At 43.6% G+C, this 17,172-nt stretch overlaps 1 protein-coding gene across 1 annotated transcript in view; it reads left to right on the forward strand.

The window, feature by feature from the left end:
• TDRD12 (tudor domain containing 12) overlaps positions 1 to 17,137 on the forward strand; it is a 52,426-nt gene extending 35,289 nt beyond the window's left edge. The window contains exons 21-31 of the mRNA XM_033127147.1: positions 1,243 to 1,342; positions 2,960 to 3,147; positions 4,347 to 4,557; positions 6,282 to 6,374; positions 8,285 to 8,457; positions 13,634 to 13,728; positions 14,753 to 14,813; positions 14,906 to 15,019; positions 15,106 to 15,259; positions 15,344 to 15,410; positions 15,834 to 17,137. Of these exons, the coding sequence (XP_032983038.1) occupies positions 1,243 to 1,342; positions 2,960 to 3,147; positions 4,347 to 4,557; positions 6,282 to 6,374; positions 8,285 to 8,457; positions 13,634 to 13,728; positions 14,753 to 14,813; positions 14,906 to 15,019; positions 15,106 to 15,259; positions 15,344 to 15,410; positions 15,834 to 15,925 (1,348 nt within the window). The 3' untranslated portion in view covers positions 15,926 to 17,137. The remainder of the gene's footprint in view (positions 1 to 1,242; positions 1,343 to 2,959; positions 3,148 to 4,346; positions 4,558 to 6,281; positions 6,375 to 8,284; positions 8,458 to 13,633; positions 13,729 to 14,752; positions 14,814 to 14,905; positions 15,020 to 15,105; positions 15,260 to 15,343; positions 15,411 to 15,833) is intronic.
• The last annotated feature ends 35 nt before the right edge of the window (positions 17,138 to 17,172 follow it).

The raw sequence follows: 17,172 nt of genomic DNA on the forward strand, positions 1-17,172 counted from the left end.
TTGAACTTGCAACCTTGTGGTTGAGAGCCTACTGGCCCATGTGGGAATCGAACCGGCAGCCTTCGGAGTTAGGAGTATGGAGTTCTAACCGCCTGAGCCACCTGGCCGGCCCTTGATGAAGCTTTTTTATGGCTGCTGTTTTTTTGCGTCCTTATGTAAGAAATATTTGTCTCTAGGTCATGAAGACAGCCTTGTATATTTTCTGCTAGAAGCTTTATAGTTTTAGCTTTCGCATTTAGGCGTATGATCCATATTGAACTTTTGTGTATAGTATGAGATAGGGGGCACGGTTTACTTTTTTCCAAATGGATAAAACTTGCTCCAGGATCATTTATTGAAAACAGAAGTTTCTCACTGAGTTGGTGCCTTCAATATAAACCCCATGATAATACATGTGGTCCATTTGTGGACTCTGTTCCATTGGTCTGTTTGTCTATCCTTACACTAGTTCTATACTTTTCTCAAGTACCATAGCGTATATTATAGTGAGTCTTGGAATCCAGCATATAATTTCTCCAACTTTGCTGTTCTTTAAGTTTGTTTTGGCTATTATAAATCTATTGCATCTGCATATACAATTTAGAACAGGCTTGTCAATTTCTTTAAAAACCCTGCTGGAATTTTGCTAGCAACTGCATTGATTCTGTAAATCAGTTGGGAAACCATGAGTAGCCTGACAGTCAGACGGACCCTCTCCCCGATCCAGACATAAGGCCTATACTTGACAATCGCATGGCTGGGAGTGGGTAGTAGGTGTCTGATATGTATCTATGGGATTGAATTTAATTTTAAGATAACTGCTGACATTTACTTTTTTAAAAGTATGTTACATTAAACAGGTTATTATCAGCAGTTTCTATTATGCCTTTAAGAATGTCGACTTTTGAAACTGAAGCTTCAACTATTTCTCAGTTTGGGTTCTGGTTTAGAAGTTATTGGCCCTTTGTTGTGGATTATGGTAATGTGTTTCTTGTTTAGAGTCTTTATTTTGGAAGTACATTTTGTTCATTTATGTATTGCATTTAAGAATGTCGGGAGATAATGAAATAACTCTTTCCTTAAATTTATTCAGTGTTAATTAAATTTTAGGATCCCTTTCCTCTTAATTATGCATTGTTAGTGTCATCTGAAGTATTTAATATGGTTACTTAACTTTTAAAGGGTTTCAAATAAAAGTTCTCTGGTTTCAATTATAGGGTTTTTATTTTTCTGGTTTTAAAATCCAATTACTTTTTTTTTCAGAGACAAAAGGTTCTGTCCTAATCGGCACCATATTAATCCAGAAATAGACACGCCAAAGAAATTATCCAACCACGCTCTACCAGTGTGTAGCTACATTAAAGTAAGTTCTGGTAAAGATCCTTTTGTTGGATAATTAAGGGTCATTTTAATGAACATAATTTTTAAGCAGCAGAATCTTCATAGAATATGATTATGGTTTCCAGTGGTCAGTATTAATGTACCACTATTAATCTGACAATAGACGCCAGTCCTTATAAGGCCCCCCGAGTTTATTTAGAAAACCAAGATCAAATAGGGAACGCAGATGAATGCTATCAACAATTTGGGGATTTTTTTGTTACCTTTTCAGAAAGAAAGTTGTTTTTGTTTTTTGGGGGAGGACTGTTACAAATAATGCCATGATTACATGAGTCTTTTCAGAACATCCATGATGATTCCTTTGAGGAAAATTCTGAGAAGCAGATAGAATTGCTGAGTTAAGAGTTCGTCACTTTCTTTTGAGTCCTTTTTATTACTTTCTTCCTTTCTTTTTGAGTTTGATTGTTGTCCTTCTCACCTTCCCTTTCCCTTAAGGTGTATCTGTTGTGTTCATTCCTTCTCGTGCGTCTTCTGGTGTGGCTGTGCTGTCCTGGTTTCCTGGAGCTGCTGTGACAAATATCACAAACTGGGTGACTAAAAACAATACAAATGTACTGTCTCACAGTTCTGGAATCCAGAAGTCTCTTCTAAGGGACACCTCTCACTAGATAGAGGGCCCACCCAGATAATTCAGAATGATCTCCTCATCTGGAGATACTTCGTTACATCTGCAAAGACCCTTTTTTCAAATAAGATCATCATCGCAGGTCTGGGAACTAACACATGGGCATATCTTTTTGGAGGGCCACCATTCAACCCACTACAATTTTCATTACTGAAATAACTTCTTTTTGTTTAATTTCTAATCCTTTCCTGAGTTCTGTCACCTCGATTGTAAAGTTTTCTAATTCTGACTTACATTGTTCTTTTATATCATATATCCTTTTCTTAGTGAACAAGCAGTGCCCTCTCCACCATCCCACTAAGTAACCAGTTCTCACTCCTGGCATCTTCTCTGGGCAGCCAGGGCTCCCTACCCTAATACAGACTGCTCCCTCTGTCTGGAATTGTCTTCTCCGTACTCTTGCTAACACATCTGCATGCCCACATTCCCCCTCACACACCAATAACACTGCATGCACTTGCCTGCAAAGAGTTGTCTTCTGGAGCACACACTAGCTGTGGCGTGTCTGTCCATTTGTGGGTTGCTGAGGGTCCCTGTAGACATGGCTTCATCTCTGTTTCCTGGGTGCCTCAGGCAGTAGAGGCTCTTAATAAAATGCCTATCGTTGCATGAACAAGGATCGGAAAGGGCTCAAGAGAAAGGGCTCAAGAGAAAGGGATACTATTTCAAGAAGGAGTTTTATAAAGTGCAGTTAAAAAGTAAACAACACATGAGTAATAATGCAGTTTTAAAATAATGAGATTTACCCCCAGAAAACTTACTTTAGATTTAAAGTGAAAGTCTTAATTATTTGTGGGTATGGTAAGGTTTTTGTTTTGGTTTGGTTTCTGGCCAGTTTCCTGGTTGATTTTTTAAATCCCTGTTCATGTTCTTTGGGCTCCTAGGTGCTGATTTCTGCGGACACGTCTCGGGTTTAGCTTGATTTTGTTTTCTGGATATGTTCATATGTTTCAGATAATACCTTTTTATATTTCAAATGCAACAAATTACTTTGGTCGTATCGTTGATGAACATGTGGATCTTTATGCATCTCTTAATGCTGAAATGAAGGCGTATTTTGAGGATTCCAGTAATAAAACAACCGTTGAAAAGGTGGAGAAATTTGGATTATATGGATTAGCAGAAGAAACACTTTTTCACAGGTAGAATGTCTCTTTATTTATCTTGAAAACTTATGAAGCACAAAGTGACTTTAAATGGTATTGAATCCCCATTTTCACCTCTGTCCATCGGACCCAGTGTTCACATGCCAGGCCTGCTATCTCCTAGGACGATGGTGGCAGGGTCATGGCCCCCAGACCCTGGGGACTCTTCTGACTCCTGAGCACAGAGCCTGGATGACAGTGTAGCGTTTATATACAGTTATAGAGCTGTCACTGTGTGCTACATACATACACATCTTTAACTCAATTTTTACAAATCCCTAGAAAATGAACATCATTCCCATTTTATAGATAAGCAAACTGAGCCTTGGCGAAGCTGGGTAATTTGTCTAAGGTCAGCTCAGTAAATGGCACAGTCTGACTTAGGTACCTGTTTGCACCCACTTCCCTCAAGTGCCACACCTGGCTCCACTTGGTGATGGCCTAGATCAAGAAACTTGAACATTTTAATTTGCTATGTTAACTTTTTATTGTGTTGTTAGATAAAGGCATTTACTCTATTCAAAAACACTACATGGGGCCGACCCGGTGGCTCAGGCGGTTGGAGCTCCGTGCTCCTAACTCTGAAGGCTGCCAGTTCGATTCCCACGTGGGCCAATGGGCTCTCAACTGCAAGGTTGCCGGTTCAACTCCTTGAGTCCCACAAGGGATGGTGAGCAGCGCCCCCTGCAACTAAGATTGAACGCGGCACCTTCAGTTGAGCTGCCACTGAGCTCCCTGATGGCTCAGTTGGTTGGAGTGTGTCCTTTCAACCACAAGGTTGCCGGTTTGACTCCCACAAGGGATGGTGGGCTGTGCCCCCTGCAACTAGCAATGACAACTGGACCTGGAGCTGAGCTGCGCCCTCCACAACTAAGACTGAAAGGACAACAACTTGACTTGGAGAAAAGGCCTGGAAGTACACACTGTTCCCCAATAAAGTCCTGTTCCCCTTCCCCAATAAAATCTGTAAAAAAAAAACCCCGAAAACACTACATGTTTTTTATATTTAGGTATAGTTGAATTAAATAAACCATTGCTACGTGCTCTTGACAGCTCTCGTTATTTTATTTCTAGTGTGGCATAAAATCATGCAGTCAGCCTTCTTTTTATATGTTTTACACTTAATGAGTAAGTTGAGGCAATGATTATTTCTGTTTTAGAATCTATGTAAAACTGATGCCACTATTTTTCTCCAGGGTTCAGGTGTTGGAGATGAGCCAAAAAGAAGACACTTGGGCCCTAGATAATGTCCTTGTGAAGTACATAGATGAAGGCAGGACTGGACTTGTCACAAGAGACCGACTGCTGCATCTCCCAGAAAATTTCCACACTCTGCCCCACCAGGCTGTGGAGTTTATTGTTTGTCGAGTGAAACCTGCGGACAATGAAATTGAGTGGAATCCAAAGGTGAGTTATTTTGGCTTTTTATAGTCATTTGGCTTTCAGGATATATTTAAGCCAGAACTAACACAGAATTGAGGCTTATTTGAATTTAGAGCATGTGTGTGGGTAAAATGCTTCATGTTCCTGAGCAGTGAAAACATAGCTTTCTAGTGCAGGGAAGCATGGTGGGCCGCTCTCCAGAGACCTCTCCCTGAACCCTCACAGCTGCCAGCGCCCTAGCTTGCCAGGTTGGGGTTGCCATCGTCATCATTAGCGCTCACAGACTTTGAATGGGTGTAAAGTATGTGTTGTAATAAAATTAATTGGCTGTCCGCTGAAGGAGAAGAAACAATGTAAGCACCTATAAAAGTGGATACCCCTGCCAAAGGGGGACATAGGTGGTGGCCACTCTTTAGAGAAGCCAGGTCATTCCACTTCGGTTGGGAGGATGGGTAAGGAAAGAAAGAGTCCAGAAAAATCTCCCAAAGGAAGGAACATTTCCTTTGGGCCCTTTGGCTTGGGTAGCTAGGATGTCATCAAGGGCACTGGATAAAGCACTGAAGACAAAGAAGACACAAAGTGCCAAGCCATGGAGCATGGAAGACGGGTCCCTTATGGGCTTACAGGGCTGTCCAAGGCAGGATGGAGAGGCCCTCACCACCCATGTATGGGCCAGACAGGCTGGCCTCATCCCCAGAGTGGTGAGTCCTGTTCTTGATGATGGTCTTGATTCTTCAAAGGAAGGTTCAATTTTGTATGATCTGATTAATGAGATATGAAGTAAGCTAGTATTATAGTTGGCAAAGTATAAACAGTTTGGGTTGTAAACAAGGTTGAACATTATCCAGGAAATAAATAGGTGAATGTTTCCACGGTACAGGGTGAGCACACAGTCTCGCTGTAGTGAGTTTAGTAAAAATAGCCTTTGTTAAATAGCAGTCTCTTCCCTCCATGGAAAGTATTTCCAGAGCGCCCACTGGGTGCTGGTGCCGTGTGGGTTGTGGGGATGTAGCCATTAGGAAGAACTTCTTGGTCCTTCATGGTTTCTTGCCCTCAAGAAACATTTGATCTGTCAAGACCAACCACAAGTATTTCTTGGAGAGGAGCCCTCTGTAGAAATGGGGAGTTCTCCTGTGTGAGTTCTTTCAAATTAACTTACGAAATTCAAGGGAGATGGAAATAATCTAATCACGAGGAGCCAGCTCCTTCCTGTTCCGCTTTACCAGAGTTAGAATGTGCCTGAAAGAGTGCCCGGGGAGGCCTCATCTGCTGGCCCTACTGAGAGGAGAAGAACCATGTGCTCGGAAAGGCTGCAGGAAGGAGTAGCAGGGCCCCTGGGTTCCCGGTCACTGGTGAGGAGCCGCTCCATGGCTGTGCCTTCCTCGGGAACGCAAGGAACACATTGCATTTCCTCTCGTGGAGCTTCCAAAGAAATAAACATCCACACCTTAAAGCCAGGAGGATGTGGGGACATGTCCACAGTAGGAAGCATACACTGTTAGGAGGCCAGAGGTGTCAGACCTGCTCTTGGAACTCAGCTTTTGCATCTGTCCTCATTCAACTAACTCCACTATTGGTGACCCTTGTCAATAGGAGGGAAACGATGGCCTCCATAACCTCTCTCGTGGGATGACTGTGAGGCTCAGATGAAATGCACAGAAAAGTTATTTTTGCAAAACTGTACAGCATATACAGACTAAGCTTATTTTCTTAAAGCTTCGGATAAATCACTTCAGTGTGTTTTTCAGGTTACTAGGTACATTCATCAAAAAATTATTGGAAAACTGCATGATGCAAAAGTGATACTGGCTTTCGGAAATACAGTTTGGATTGATCCAATGGTAAGTGTGCAGTGTTCCTAAAAATAAATCTGTGATTGAATGGGCCCCTAAAATGTTGCAAATTATTCTAACCTGTTGCTTGAGTCACTAGCTATTTGCCTCACACAAAGGGAGGCTCATTTGGGGCTCTGAGTTAGGGAGACTGTTTCATGTTGTTTGGGTCGTGAATTTGGTTGTGGTTTTGTTTAAGGGCTTCTTTTATATTGTAACCCAGTGCTCACAGGCGTGTGTGTGTGTGTGTGTGTGTGTGTGTGTGTGTGTGTGCCGAGACAGAAGCTCCATGAAGCTATTCTTACTATGTGCGACAGTCTCTAAGGTTTACACTTGCATTCTATTCCATTTTTTCAAGTGTTGGTTGTGCACGGTGAAATTGATGTCACCGTCCTCTGACCGCATGGTGGGGGAGCCCTGGGTCAGTGACTGTCCTACAGCAGTACAGAGGTCCATTTGTCTAGTTGTACATGAGCTTAAAGCCCTGGCACGTGATCGGTAATGTTGAGGCCCAGCCCTCGGGCTTTCAAAGACCGGTTTTATGATGTCCGCAGTTTCTGCCTCATTCGTTCCTAACTATTGCGTGAGTACCTACTATGTGCTGGGCCCTACACGGCACACTTGGATTCCGTTTGTGCACAGACACTGCTACCCTGTGGAGCTGACGTGGGAGCTGGGGGCTGAGAGGGAGACAAGGACGTGTGAATGAGGAGCCTCGGTGCATCATCCCTCTGAGGCCGGCACTGTCCCCTCTCCGCTTGTGCCCCAAGAACTCTACTTTTCAATTCAAAATTTTGCTCTGTTAGATTTAAATCTCAATTATCCATCATAATACATAAAATTTAAAAGAATTCAATTCACAAAAACTATATTGCAGGAAGTTATTTTCATACGATGGGAAAAGTCTTAAAACTTTACAAGGAGTTTGGATTGGGTATAAGATTTAAGAGTAAGAGGAGAAAATAATGTTTAGAAGAAACGGTAGAGATGATCAGGGCAGGTAAAGGAAGAGATTGGTAGGTCTTAGTGGATGCTGTAATAGTCAATATTGTGGTTCTTTATCGGAGGACAAAAGGAAACTTTGATTAAGCAGCAATTTAAAAAGCTATAGCTAAAAAAATGAAGAAAAAAAGAAAAGGAAAGGAAACCCAACTGGCAGATAGATATGCTTCCGCAGCAACTAAGTGTCGCCGTGTCCATGGCACACTGTGGGGAGACAGAGCCTACTCCTCCCGCTTTCTCCTCCAGTGTGAGTGGGAAAGGATCTCCCGCCAGTCCTGCCAGATGGGAACATATTCCCAGGGTTCACTTAGGACAGTACGGCAGCCAGCGCCAGCCTGGCCCACCCTCCCCCACCCCTGAAAGGGACGCCCAGTCCTGCGTGCACATCTCCTGTCAGTGGGAATCAGACTGTTGCAGATTTTCATGTTTTACTTAATTTTGTATAAATTGAAATAGGTGAGAATGTTCTGGTTGCAGAAAAGACAAGTGGAGGAAACTCTCCAGTGCCAGGATTTAGGGCTTTGGCGGAGAGCCTTTCTGGACACCTGAAGACTCCAAGCCTTACTTAGAATCCTCCGTGTTAGGAGAGGTCCAAGTGCTGGAGCAGAAATCCAAAAAGTCTAAGAATCTTGTGTGTGGTTACAGCATGCCATATTGGTCTCATCTGGGGGTTTTATTCAGGATTCGATCTTGGCCCCAATCCACAGCTGATAGTATTTCCACACGGAGGGACAGAGGAACAATCTGCTGTGACTTTGGTTATGAAATGATCGGATGCTGCAATGGGAGGCCCTGGCATGTGCCCAAGTGCGTCAAATGTGACAGCTACCTCGAGAGGCCATGTGAGAGTGCTTGCGGTTCATTTAAAGTTCAAAGTGTGATTCCTGCAAGTGTTTTTTTTTTTTCTTTGATTCAAGGTGCACATTACAAAACTTTCCAATTTGAAAACTTCTGTCATTGATTACAATGTTCGAGCTGAAATTTTGTCCATGGGAATGGGCATTGATAATTCAGAACATATAGAACAACTGAGAAAATTGTACGAAGGAGCTAAAATGCCAGCTTTTGAAGAAAGCCTAAGCCAAACCCTGTAAGTAGATTTTTGTCTCCCTTTTGGAAGAGCTATTCTGTGGAAATATAATTCACAAGTGTTACAGATATTTTTTTTTAAGTAGAATAGTTTAATGAGTGTCCATGTTCCTATCAGTCAGCTTTAATAATGACCAAGATTCATGGAATTTTGTTGAAGTGCACACATTCTAAGTGGAGTTTGGTGGATTTTCTGAGCACAAACCAGTCCCAGATCAGAAACGGGCATGACTCAGCCCGCTCCCTCTCCCAACCCGGAAAAGCATGCATGCTCCTCCCGGTTTGTCCCTGGAATGGTATCATGCAGTGTGTCTCTTCTGTATCTGGCTTCTTTAGCTCCTCATTATTTGTGAAATTCATGCATAATGTGCACGTAGCTGTAGATCATAAATTCTCATGGCTGCACTGTATTCTATTGTATGAACATAACCCTAAGTTACCTACCCATTCTGTAGTCGATGCGCTACTCCAGGTGGCACATTGAACATTCTCCTCCATTTGTTTTGGTGCACTTACAAACGTTTTTCTGATGGGATAGAGTGGCTGAGTCATAGAGCTACTGCCCAGCAGTTTTCCAGATTGGTTTTACCAGTTTACACTCCCACAGGTAGTATGAGACACTGTGAAAGTCAGTCTGAGAAAGACCCTGGCAACCCCCAGAGAGGGAGGATGACACAGCATGCTTGTCCACCAAAGGACTCGAATCGAGAACTCCTTTCAATCAGGCTGAAAATTGCAGCCACCCAGTATAAAACGGGGCAAAGCACTTGAACAGACGTCTCACAATGTCCAATTAATTGTCCAATAATTAATATATGAAAAGGTGCTTGAACTCATTAGTCATCAGGGAAATGCAAATTAAAATCACAGTGCAATAATACCACTACATTTCTACCAGAAAAGAGAGAGAAAAAATACCAAGTGTTAGCAAGGATGTGGAACAAAAAGCTTTAAAAAACTTGATCAGCATGCTATTATTACATCTAACACGATTAATAGTGATTTCTTAAGTTGCATGTGTTTTTTTTATTGTGTTAAAATATATATAACAAAACTTCTCATTTTCATTTTTTTTTCAAATTGTAGTAAAACACACATTAAAAACTGTCATTGTTACTGCTTTTCAGAGTACAGTTCAGTGTCATTAATTACATTCACAGTGTTGTATAACCACCACCTCTGTCTATCTCCAGAACTTTTTCATCATCCCAAACAGACACTCTATACCTATTAAATAATAACTCCCATTCTTCTATCCCCCCCAGCCACTGGTAACCTTCGTTCTACTTTCTGTTTCTACTAATTTACCTACTCTGGGCACCTCATATAATGTTTGTCTTTTTGTGACTAGCTTGTTTCACTTAGCATAACGCTTTCATGTAGTGTGTGTCAGAATTTCAGTCCTTTTTGAGGCTGAAAAATATTCCACTGTATGGATAGACCACATTTTGTTTATTAATCTGTCAGTGGACATCTGGCTGTTATGAATAATGCTGCTGTGAACGTGGGAGTGCAAATAGCTGGTCATGCCCTTGCTTTCTGTTCTTTTCCGTGTATACCCAGAAGTGGAATTGCTGGATCACATGGTAATGCTGTGTTTAATTTTTTTGAACTGACAAACTATTTTCCACAGCAGCTGCACCATTTTACATTCCCACCAGCAGTGCACAAAAGTTCCAATTTATTCATTTCCTTGCCTAGAAATCAGCCCGAGGTAAACTTTAAGGTCTTCTCAGGACTTTCCTGAGCGTGCATTTTGCCTTGGCCTGTGCACGGCTTTCGAAATCCTGCCCTCACCCCCCACTGTACTGCTTTGGAATATCCTAATTTCCCAGTGAGTCTCACCCCAGCGTCTCCTCTAATCCCTGACCCCAGGCGTCTGTGGGTGTCAGCTTTCCCAAGCAGTGTCCACAGCTTTCCTGCCTGTGTTCCAGGATTTGTGAAACAGCCCCTCAGGTATTTCCCTAGGCGGGTTATAGTGGCCCGCACAACAATATGCCAATAGTCTGCTCTGCTCCCTCTAGTTTGAGGGGGGAGCAGAATCTGGCAGCTGCCTGCCCAAAGCCAAAGCCACCAAGCCAAGGGGACAGAACCTTGCTCCAGTTTTGAAGCTGGCTCGTTCTGGATTGGGCATTTCCTTGGTTGCTGTAAACCTTTGGCTGTTTTCCAGAGTTCCTGCGACATCAGTTCTGACAGCTCCTGGTGGGTCTTTCCTTGTCTGTGGGGAAAGGGGAACTTGGGTCTTCCTACTTTGCCATTTTGCTCTGCATGTGTTTTGGTAGTAAGATGCTAGACTATTTCTTCAGTCTGATTTTGTCTCAATTGATCTAATTCACAGATGCTTTTAATTAAAGTTGCCATTAGGTAAAGTGGAAGTTTTAAAATTCATTCAGGAAATATTTATTGAGAGTCTACTAGAGATACAGTAGTGACCAAAACAGATGAATCAGGGTCATCCCACATTTTAATGGCGAGAGACAGATGATCAGCAGGTTACAAAAATACATAGTGGGTCAGATGGTGATATGTGAGGGGAATTCAGATTAACACAGAAAGGAAGGCAGGGCAGCTTTGGGGCCAAGAAGGTGAGCAATGGGCCAAGACACAGGTGAGGTGTGACCCAGGCAGGTATCTGAGAGGACTCCTGTGGGCAGAGGGACTGCGCTGCGGTTATTCCTCGGTTCCAGGAACGGGGAATGCACAGTGACTAGAGCAGCAAAGGAGGGGGAACTAACTGCAGGTGTGGAGGTGGGAGCAGGGCTGGGGTCAGATCTTGTGGCCCCTGGGGCTGTTGCAGGGATTAGGCTCCCACTCTGAGGCAGTGGAGCCAAGAGAGGGTTTTGAGCAGAGCAATAACTTAATCAAAAGACTTTTGGCTGCTGTGTGGAGAATAGACTGGAGTAGGAGGACAAAAGCTGTGCCAGGAGTTCAGGGCAGGATGACAGCGGCTTGGACTAGGGTGGTTTTGTGGAGGAGGTGAGTAGTCATTCCGAATATATTCGTGGTGAGCTTGTGAAACAAAAATTGCTCATGGAGGCTTGTCACCAGTTCCCATGTCAGCAGTTCCTACGCTGCGCTACTGGACGAGAGCCCTGAGTGAGTGAGTGTAAGGGCCCAGGGCTGAGCGTTGGGCCTCTAATGTTGGGAGGCGTGGGAGCTGTGGGGACATCGGAGAGGAGCCTGGGAAGGGAGCAGTCCACAGTGGCGAAGGAAGCCTAGGGGAGGGGGTGTCCTGGATGGCAGACGTGGGAGACAGAGCGGGGAGCCATGAGCTGTGTCAGAGCTGCCAAGAGACCAAAGGAAATGAGGACGGGGAACTGACCAGTGGATTTAGTGATGTGATGACTGGTGACCTTGAAATATTCCTAAACAACTGCTGAAAAGGGAAATTTCAAAAAACATGGCGAAGATTAAAATACTATAGTCTGAAGTTTTTAGAGTATTCTATCTTAATAAAATTGGTACCTGTCGGATTAGGATACATGTTGGTGTCTCCACACTTTCAGGAAACAAAAATTGTTCCATCCTTACAAGATACTCTTTTTAAAATGAAGATGTTATTACAGCTTAAATTTAATCAAAACAAGGCTTGATCACTTATGTGAAGCACAACTACTGTTGAGCCCCAGCTCTGGTGTAAAGCACTCTGCTGGGTCCCTTTGCACCCTTGATTTTGTGGTTGTGCAGGGGTATTGCACACCTGTGGTCATAAACACGGGTAGAGAGAAGTGCAGAGGACTGCAAGAGCCTACAGAGGGAGCCCGCGTGGAAGAAGAGACCGCATTTCCAGGGCTGGATGGAAGCCGTGGTAGTACGTGGATCAGAAGCAAGGAGAGGGGCACCCTTCTCACAGCGAGAGGGAAAGAGGGTAGGTTCCGGGGACCTGAGGATCTGGAAGCCACACAGGGGAGTGCGATGCCACGAGTCTGAGCCCTGGTGACTGAGAGGATACTGGCCTGGCTGACAGGATGCTTTCCGCAGGGCTCGTCCAAGAGGAAACACTGAGTTGCTTTGGACACATTAAGTTATGGGTAGTGGAAGTATAAGCCTAGACCTCAGGAAAGCACTTGGGGAAGAGTCTGGTTTCCTGGTATTGGAGCAGACTCAGAACTTGGTAAGTGTGTGCGCAGGAACAGAACCCAGGAGAGGAGGGTCTGTTCCGTGGTCATGTGGAGCTAGAGGGGGAGCGACAGAGGGCTGGTGCTGCCCTCCTGGGAGAAGGACGAGGCCGGGGAGGGTCCCTGCCTGAGTGGTCGGAGCTGGGATACTGCCCTCTGCCATTAGGGGAGTGCCATACCGCAGGCTTTGTGCGCGTCAATCACAAGTCCCCTGGAGACACACGTACACCCCCACTTCACAGGGATGCATGTATGTGTATACACAGGTACACGCGTGTTGGTATAGGCTTGCTCCTTTAGGCTTGACTTCTCTCTAAAACGATGCACTAAAAATGAACTACCTTGTCACCCATGAGGAAGGAAACTGCGTGGCTGGACAACAGGAGTGAGGGAGATTTTTCACTGTGTAGAGCGTTTTATTGAACCCATGGATGTGGTTACCTGCTCAAAAGGCCAAGAAAACCACAAGTTTAGAAGAATGAGGCAGCCCTCTGTATAATGATAGCAAATCTTGTTATTAAGTACAGTAAAACAAGGGGCAGAAATGTTAATTTAGGTTCCCCTGTGTTTAAACGCGTGTGTGTGTTTTAGATAGAAAGATACAGGTGGCAATATTTGCTTTTTTATGCAAAGACTGTTTCTAGAAGCTGACCCAGACTGGTAAGAGGGGAAGAGGAACTGAGGGCCAGGGAGGAACGGGGATGGCTTCTACTTTCCGTCCCTTTATCCTCTTGGAAGTGGGTGGCAGTATACATTATTCTTAAAGTTAAATGATTCGAAAGAAAACTTGTCTTGATAAATGAGTTAATGCATTTATCTGATCATATGTACCAATCATTTACTCTGTGCGTGATGCAAGCGGCACAGAGTGACAGAGCCAGCTGCCCTGCCCGTCACCTGTAAATGAGTTGTACGTTCTGGGTGGGTTTGACTTGTGGTTGTAAATGTGTCACGGTCATTTGTTGCCTACCTGCCTTTTCTTGCTGAGAAGTCCCTACGGAGAGCCAGATTTTTGCCTATCTCCTCATCTTGGAGCTAACCTCCGCCTCTTCTATCCAGGACGCCTTCTTCGGAGGAAGATGTGTCCTGTCTGCCAAGCACGGAGTCAGGAAGAGGCGCTGACTCCGAGACAAACTCAGAAAACCAAAAGCATGGTTCGTGATTTAAAAGACGATTACCTTAAAATCATTAATGCTTGGAAAATGTCTAATGGCTTTCCACTTCTAGATGGATTACAGAGAAGGTGCCATAAACCGATATTACCTAACTTCCTATTTTTGACAGTTCAGCTCCCAGTGGTTTTTTTTTGGTAACTTTTTTCCTTTTTATTATTTGAGGTGTAATGTTCATCCAGTAAAGCTCATCCGAATTTTCTACATATGTGTATGTCCATTAACCATACCCAGATCAAGCTACTGAGTATTTCCTGAACCCTGCAGTCTCCTCAGGCACCGGCCCCCTGTGGAACCCTCCCCAGCAGCCACTGTTCTGATTTCGGTCACCATCGGTTTTGCTGAACTGGAATCACATAGTAGGCACCCAGCGTTACGCCTGTGGAAGTCATCTAGATTACTGCAAGTAGCAGTGGTATTCTTTTATTGCTGAGTCATATTCTGCGGTAGGAAGAACCACAGCTTTTCTGTTCACCTATTAATAGATGTTGAGGTTGTTTTCAGTTGTTTTGATTATTATTAAAGCTGCCGGGAACATTCTCGCTCCAGTCTCTGGATGAAGAAGCTTCAAATGTTTTAGATTGAGAGGTTGAAGGTGCACTGTTTTAGAAAATGGTATGTTCAGCACTGGTCCCTCGAGTATATCGGCTGCTGTTCTGGAAGTCAGCTTTAGTGCAGTCTTAGCAGGTGAAGAGAGAAGAGAAGCCTGAACAGGTGTACCCTACGGCCACCATTTGTAACGCGGTTCCTTTTCAGAGAGTAACCTGACGTTCCCAGTTGGTTAATCATAATGTTTGTCAAAGCCTATTTTTCTTAGTTTTACTGAATGATGTACATTTTAATTTTTTCTAATTATTCTTTGCAACTGTTAGTTGGGTTACTGTGATTTTTATACTTAGTACTTCCTCAGCTAAAAGTTGCATAAAGTGCAAAAAACTACACATATGTGCATATGTTATGGAGTTACATCTAAATAACCTATAGGAAAATTTGACTTTTTGTACAGAAACTTTACTCGAAAACACTGGAGATGCCCCCATTAACAAAACTACAGAGCCTCTGAAAAGGTATGTCCGTTCATTGTTGGAGAGGTTTGCTTTCCTTCCTCACCTCGTGAATAAATAGTGGTGAGTGCGTAAGCCCTTTTCTTTTCCTCTAGCTTCCACCCACAAATAAAGTGGTTCCAAAAAGACGATGTGGTCGTATTGAAGATAAGAATAAGGAATGTAAAAGATTACAAATGTAACTATTTTAGAGATAGAGTCATTTTCAGGTAGGTTTATGTATAAGGTAAAATAGAAATAATTTCTAACCTTTTTTTCTTAGAAAACTGACTTTAAATTTCTTTTTGTAAACCAGTGCCTGGGTAGGAGAGAAGTTTTACTTGGCTGATATGGAACTGCAGGCCAACATAATAAAAGATGATTGCAAATGCATAATTAAAAATGATGAGCCCATAATCACTCTTGCAAAAGAGAGAAGGGAGTCCTGGTGCAGCTTACTCAAACAGAGGGTGAGTTGAAATTAACTGTGGCTGGTCTGAACAACTGGAGTATGTTTTATTTTCTCACTTAATGTGAACTGTTATATTGAACAGAATCCTAATGTGGCTTTTGATTTTGATCACTGGGAAGAATGTGAAGAGGAAAGCCATTTCTCCAAGGGTAAGAAGGGTGTACCCAGCCGGAGAGCACGATAGGTCCCGAGTGGGACCGCACGTAATCCCTCAGCTGATTTTAGGAATGTGGCTTTTGTGGAAATGGGTGATTCAGGTAAAGCCCTTATGAATTAGTTTTTTGCTTGACCTCAGTGTCCTGGTCTGAGGAGGTATCAGCTCTTATAGATTTAAACATACCTCCTTATAACACTTTCACGGGTTATTTTTCCACGGAGGAAAATTTATTCATAAGCAGGTAAATTTTACCTGATCATTTCTTGCCCAAAATAATGAAAATATAAAATAAGTTGCCAAATAGATAGGTAAAACCCAAGGGACTTTTTCTGCATTGACCAAAATAATGGGAGGGGGAAAGATTTGCTGATTTGCCTACAGTTAATGTATTTTTTATAATATCTAATTCTTTTAGTTGTGAATTCTAAAAGTCTGTCCTGTAAAGTGGCAGAGGTGATTGAGAACAGTGACCAAACTTCGGAGGATGACGAAACTGAGAGTGAATGAAAATGTGAATTAAATCCTGAAGAATGGCCAAAGACTATGAACAGAAATGGATATTGTTGTGTGACTGAAAGTTAAGAAAATAAGCAGTCATATTCAACCTTTTTTCCACCTCGAGGATAATTTATTACAAGTGTCATCTTGTGGTGCTGGGATTGGTAATGGTAAGAAATTCTGAATCAATTTAAAAATGGGCTGAAGATGACACTATCTTGGGTGGCAGCAGACAGAAAAGGCTGGTGGAACACACGCCCGTCTTCGCGGGCTATCCTCATTGCCTCCTGCGAAGCCGATCCTGACACACTCCAGTGGAGTCGCAAAAAGCGTATGCTGGCATTCAGGTAAAGGAACTCTGCCATCTGGAGGTCATCTGTTTGTTTTTCTTCATTTAGACCTGCGTTTGGTACATTCCTAAAAACGTGGTCTTGCGCATATAAATTGAAGTTTCCGTCTTACAAATTCAGTAGCGCTTAACAGACCCTTTCAACCAGGAGTTAATTGGGATTCAACATAACTGCCTGTGTGCTAATACTTCTAGGATTCTTAAGATATTGATAGCTGCTCGGGGTAAGTTTACGGACTCTAAAGAGACAGTCCCAGATAAAAATGGGGAAGATGCCCCCCCCCCGCCCCCGGAACCGCAAAGTCCTGGGTAAATGGGACAAAGGTTTCTCTAAAGTGGAAACTGGAAACGACCTGTGGGGTGCCTACAGGTAACCCTCAGAACACCTGGATGTGATGACCCCTAAAAACATTCATGATGCCACTTTGGCGTGAGGCCGTGGCACCCAGGGTCACAAAGTTATCAGGAGGAATGTGTATTGTCACAACTCCTTAAATGTGGGAATGCCCAGGAGCCTGACTTTGCGTGTCAGTTGGAAAAGTTAGGAACGTGAGCTCCTGGGAAATTTAAACCCCGCGTGCTGCTTCTGTGTGAGGCTGGTAAGGGCAGGGAGCCCAGACGTGGAGAAGCACGTTGATAAGATATGCTGACTCCTGTGACTGCCCCCGAGGTCTTTACTCGTTTTATACGTCAGAAAGCACAAGTTTGTATATGTCCCAGGTATAAGCCACCACTTGAATGACAGGTAAACTCTGTCACTAGGCTGCCCCGTGAGCAGGTTTGGATCCCTCACTGGCTCAGTTTCCTCATCTGTAAAATAGGACCTTGTGTTTACCGCGCAGCCTCACCTCAGGAGGTGCCCCAGATGCTGCTGGCCTGAGAGCCTGTCATGCGCAGTGGCGCCGTG

Source organism: Rhinolophus ferrumequinum, chromosome 15 (assembly GCF_004115265.2).
Source record: "Rhinolophus ferrumequinum isolate MPI-CBG mRhiFer1 chromosome 15, mRhiFer1_v1.p, whole genome shotgun sequence".
Classification (NCBI taxonomy): domain Eukaryota; kingdom Metazoa; phylum Chordata; class Mammalia; order Chiroptera; family Rhinolophidae; genus Rhinolophus; species Rhinolophus ferrumequinum.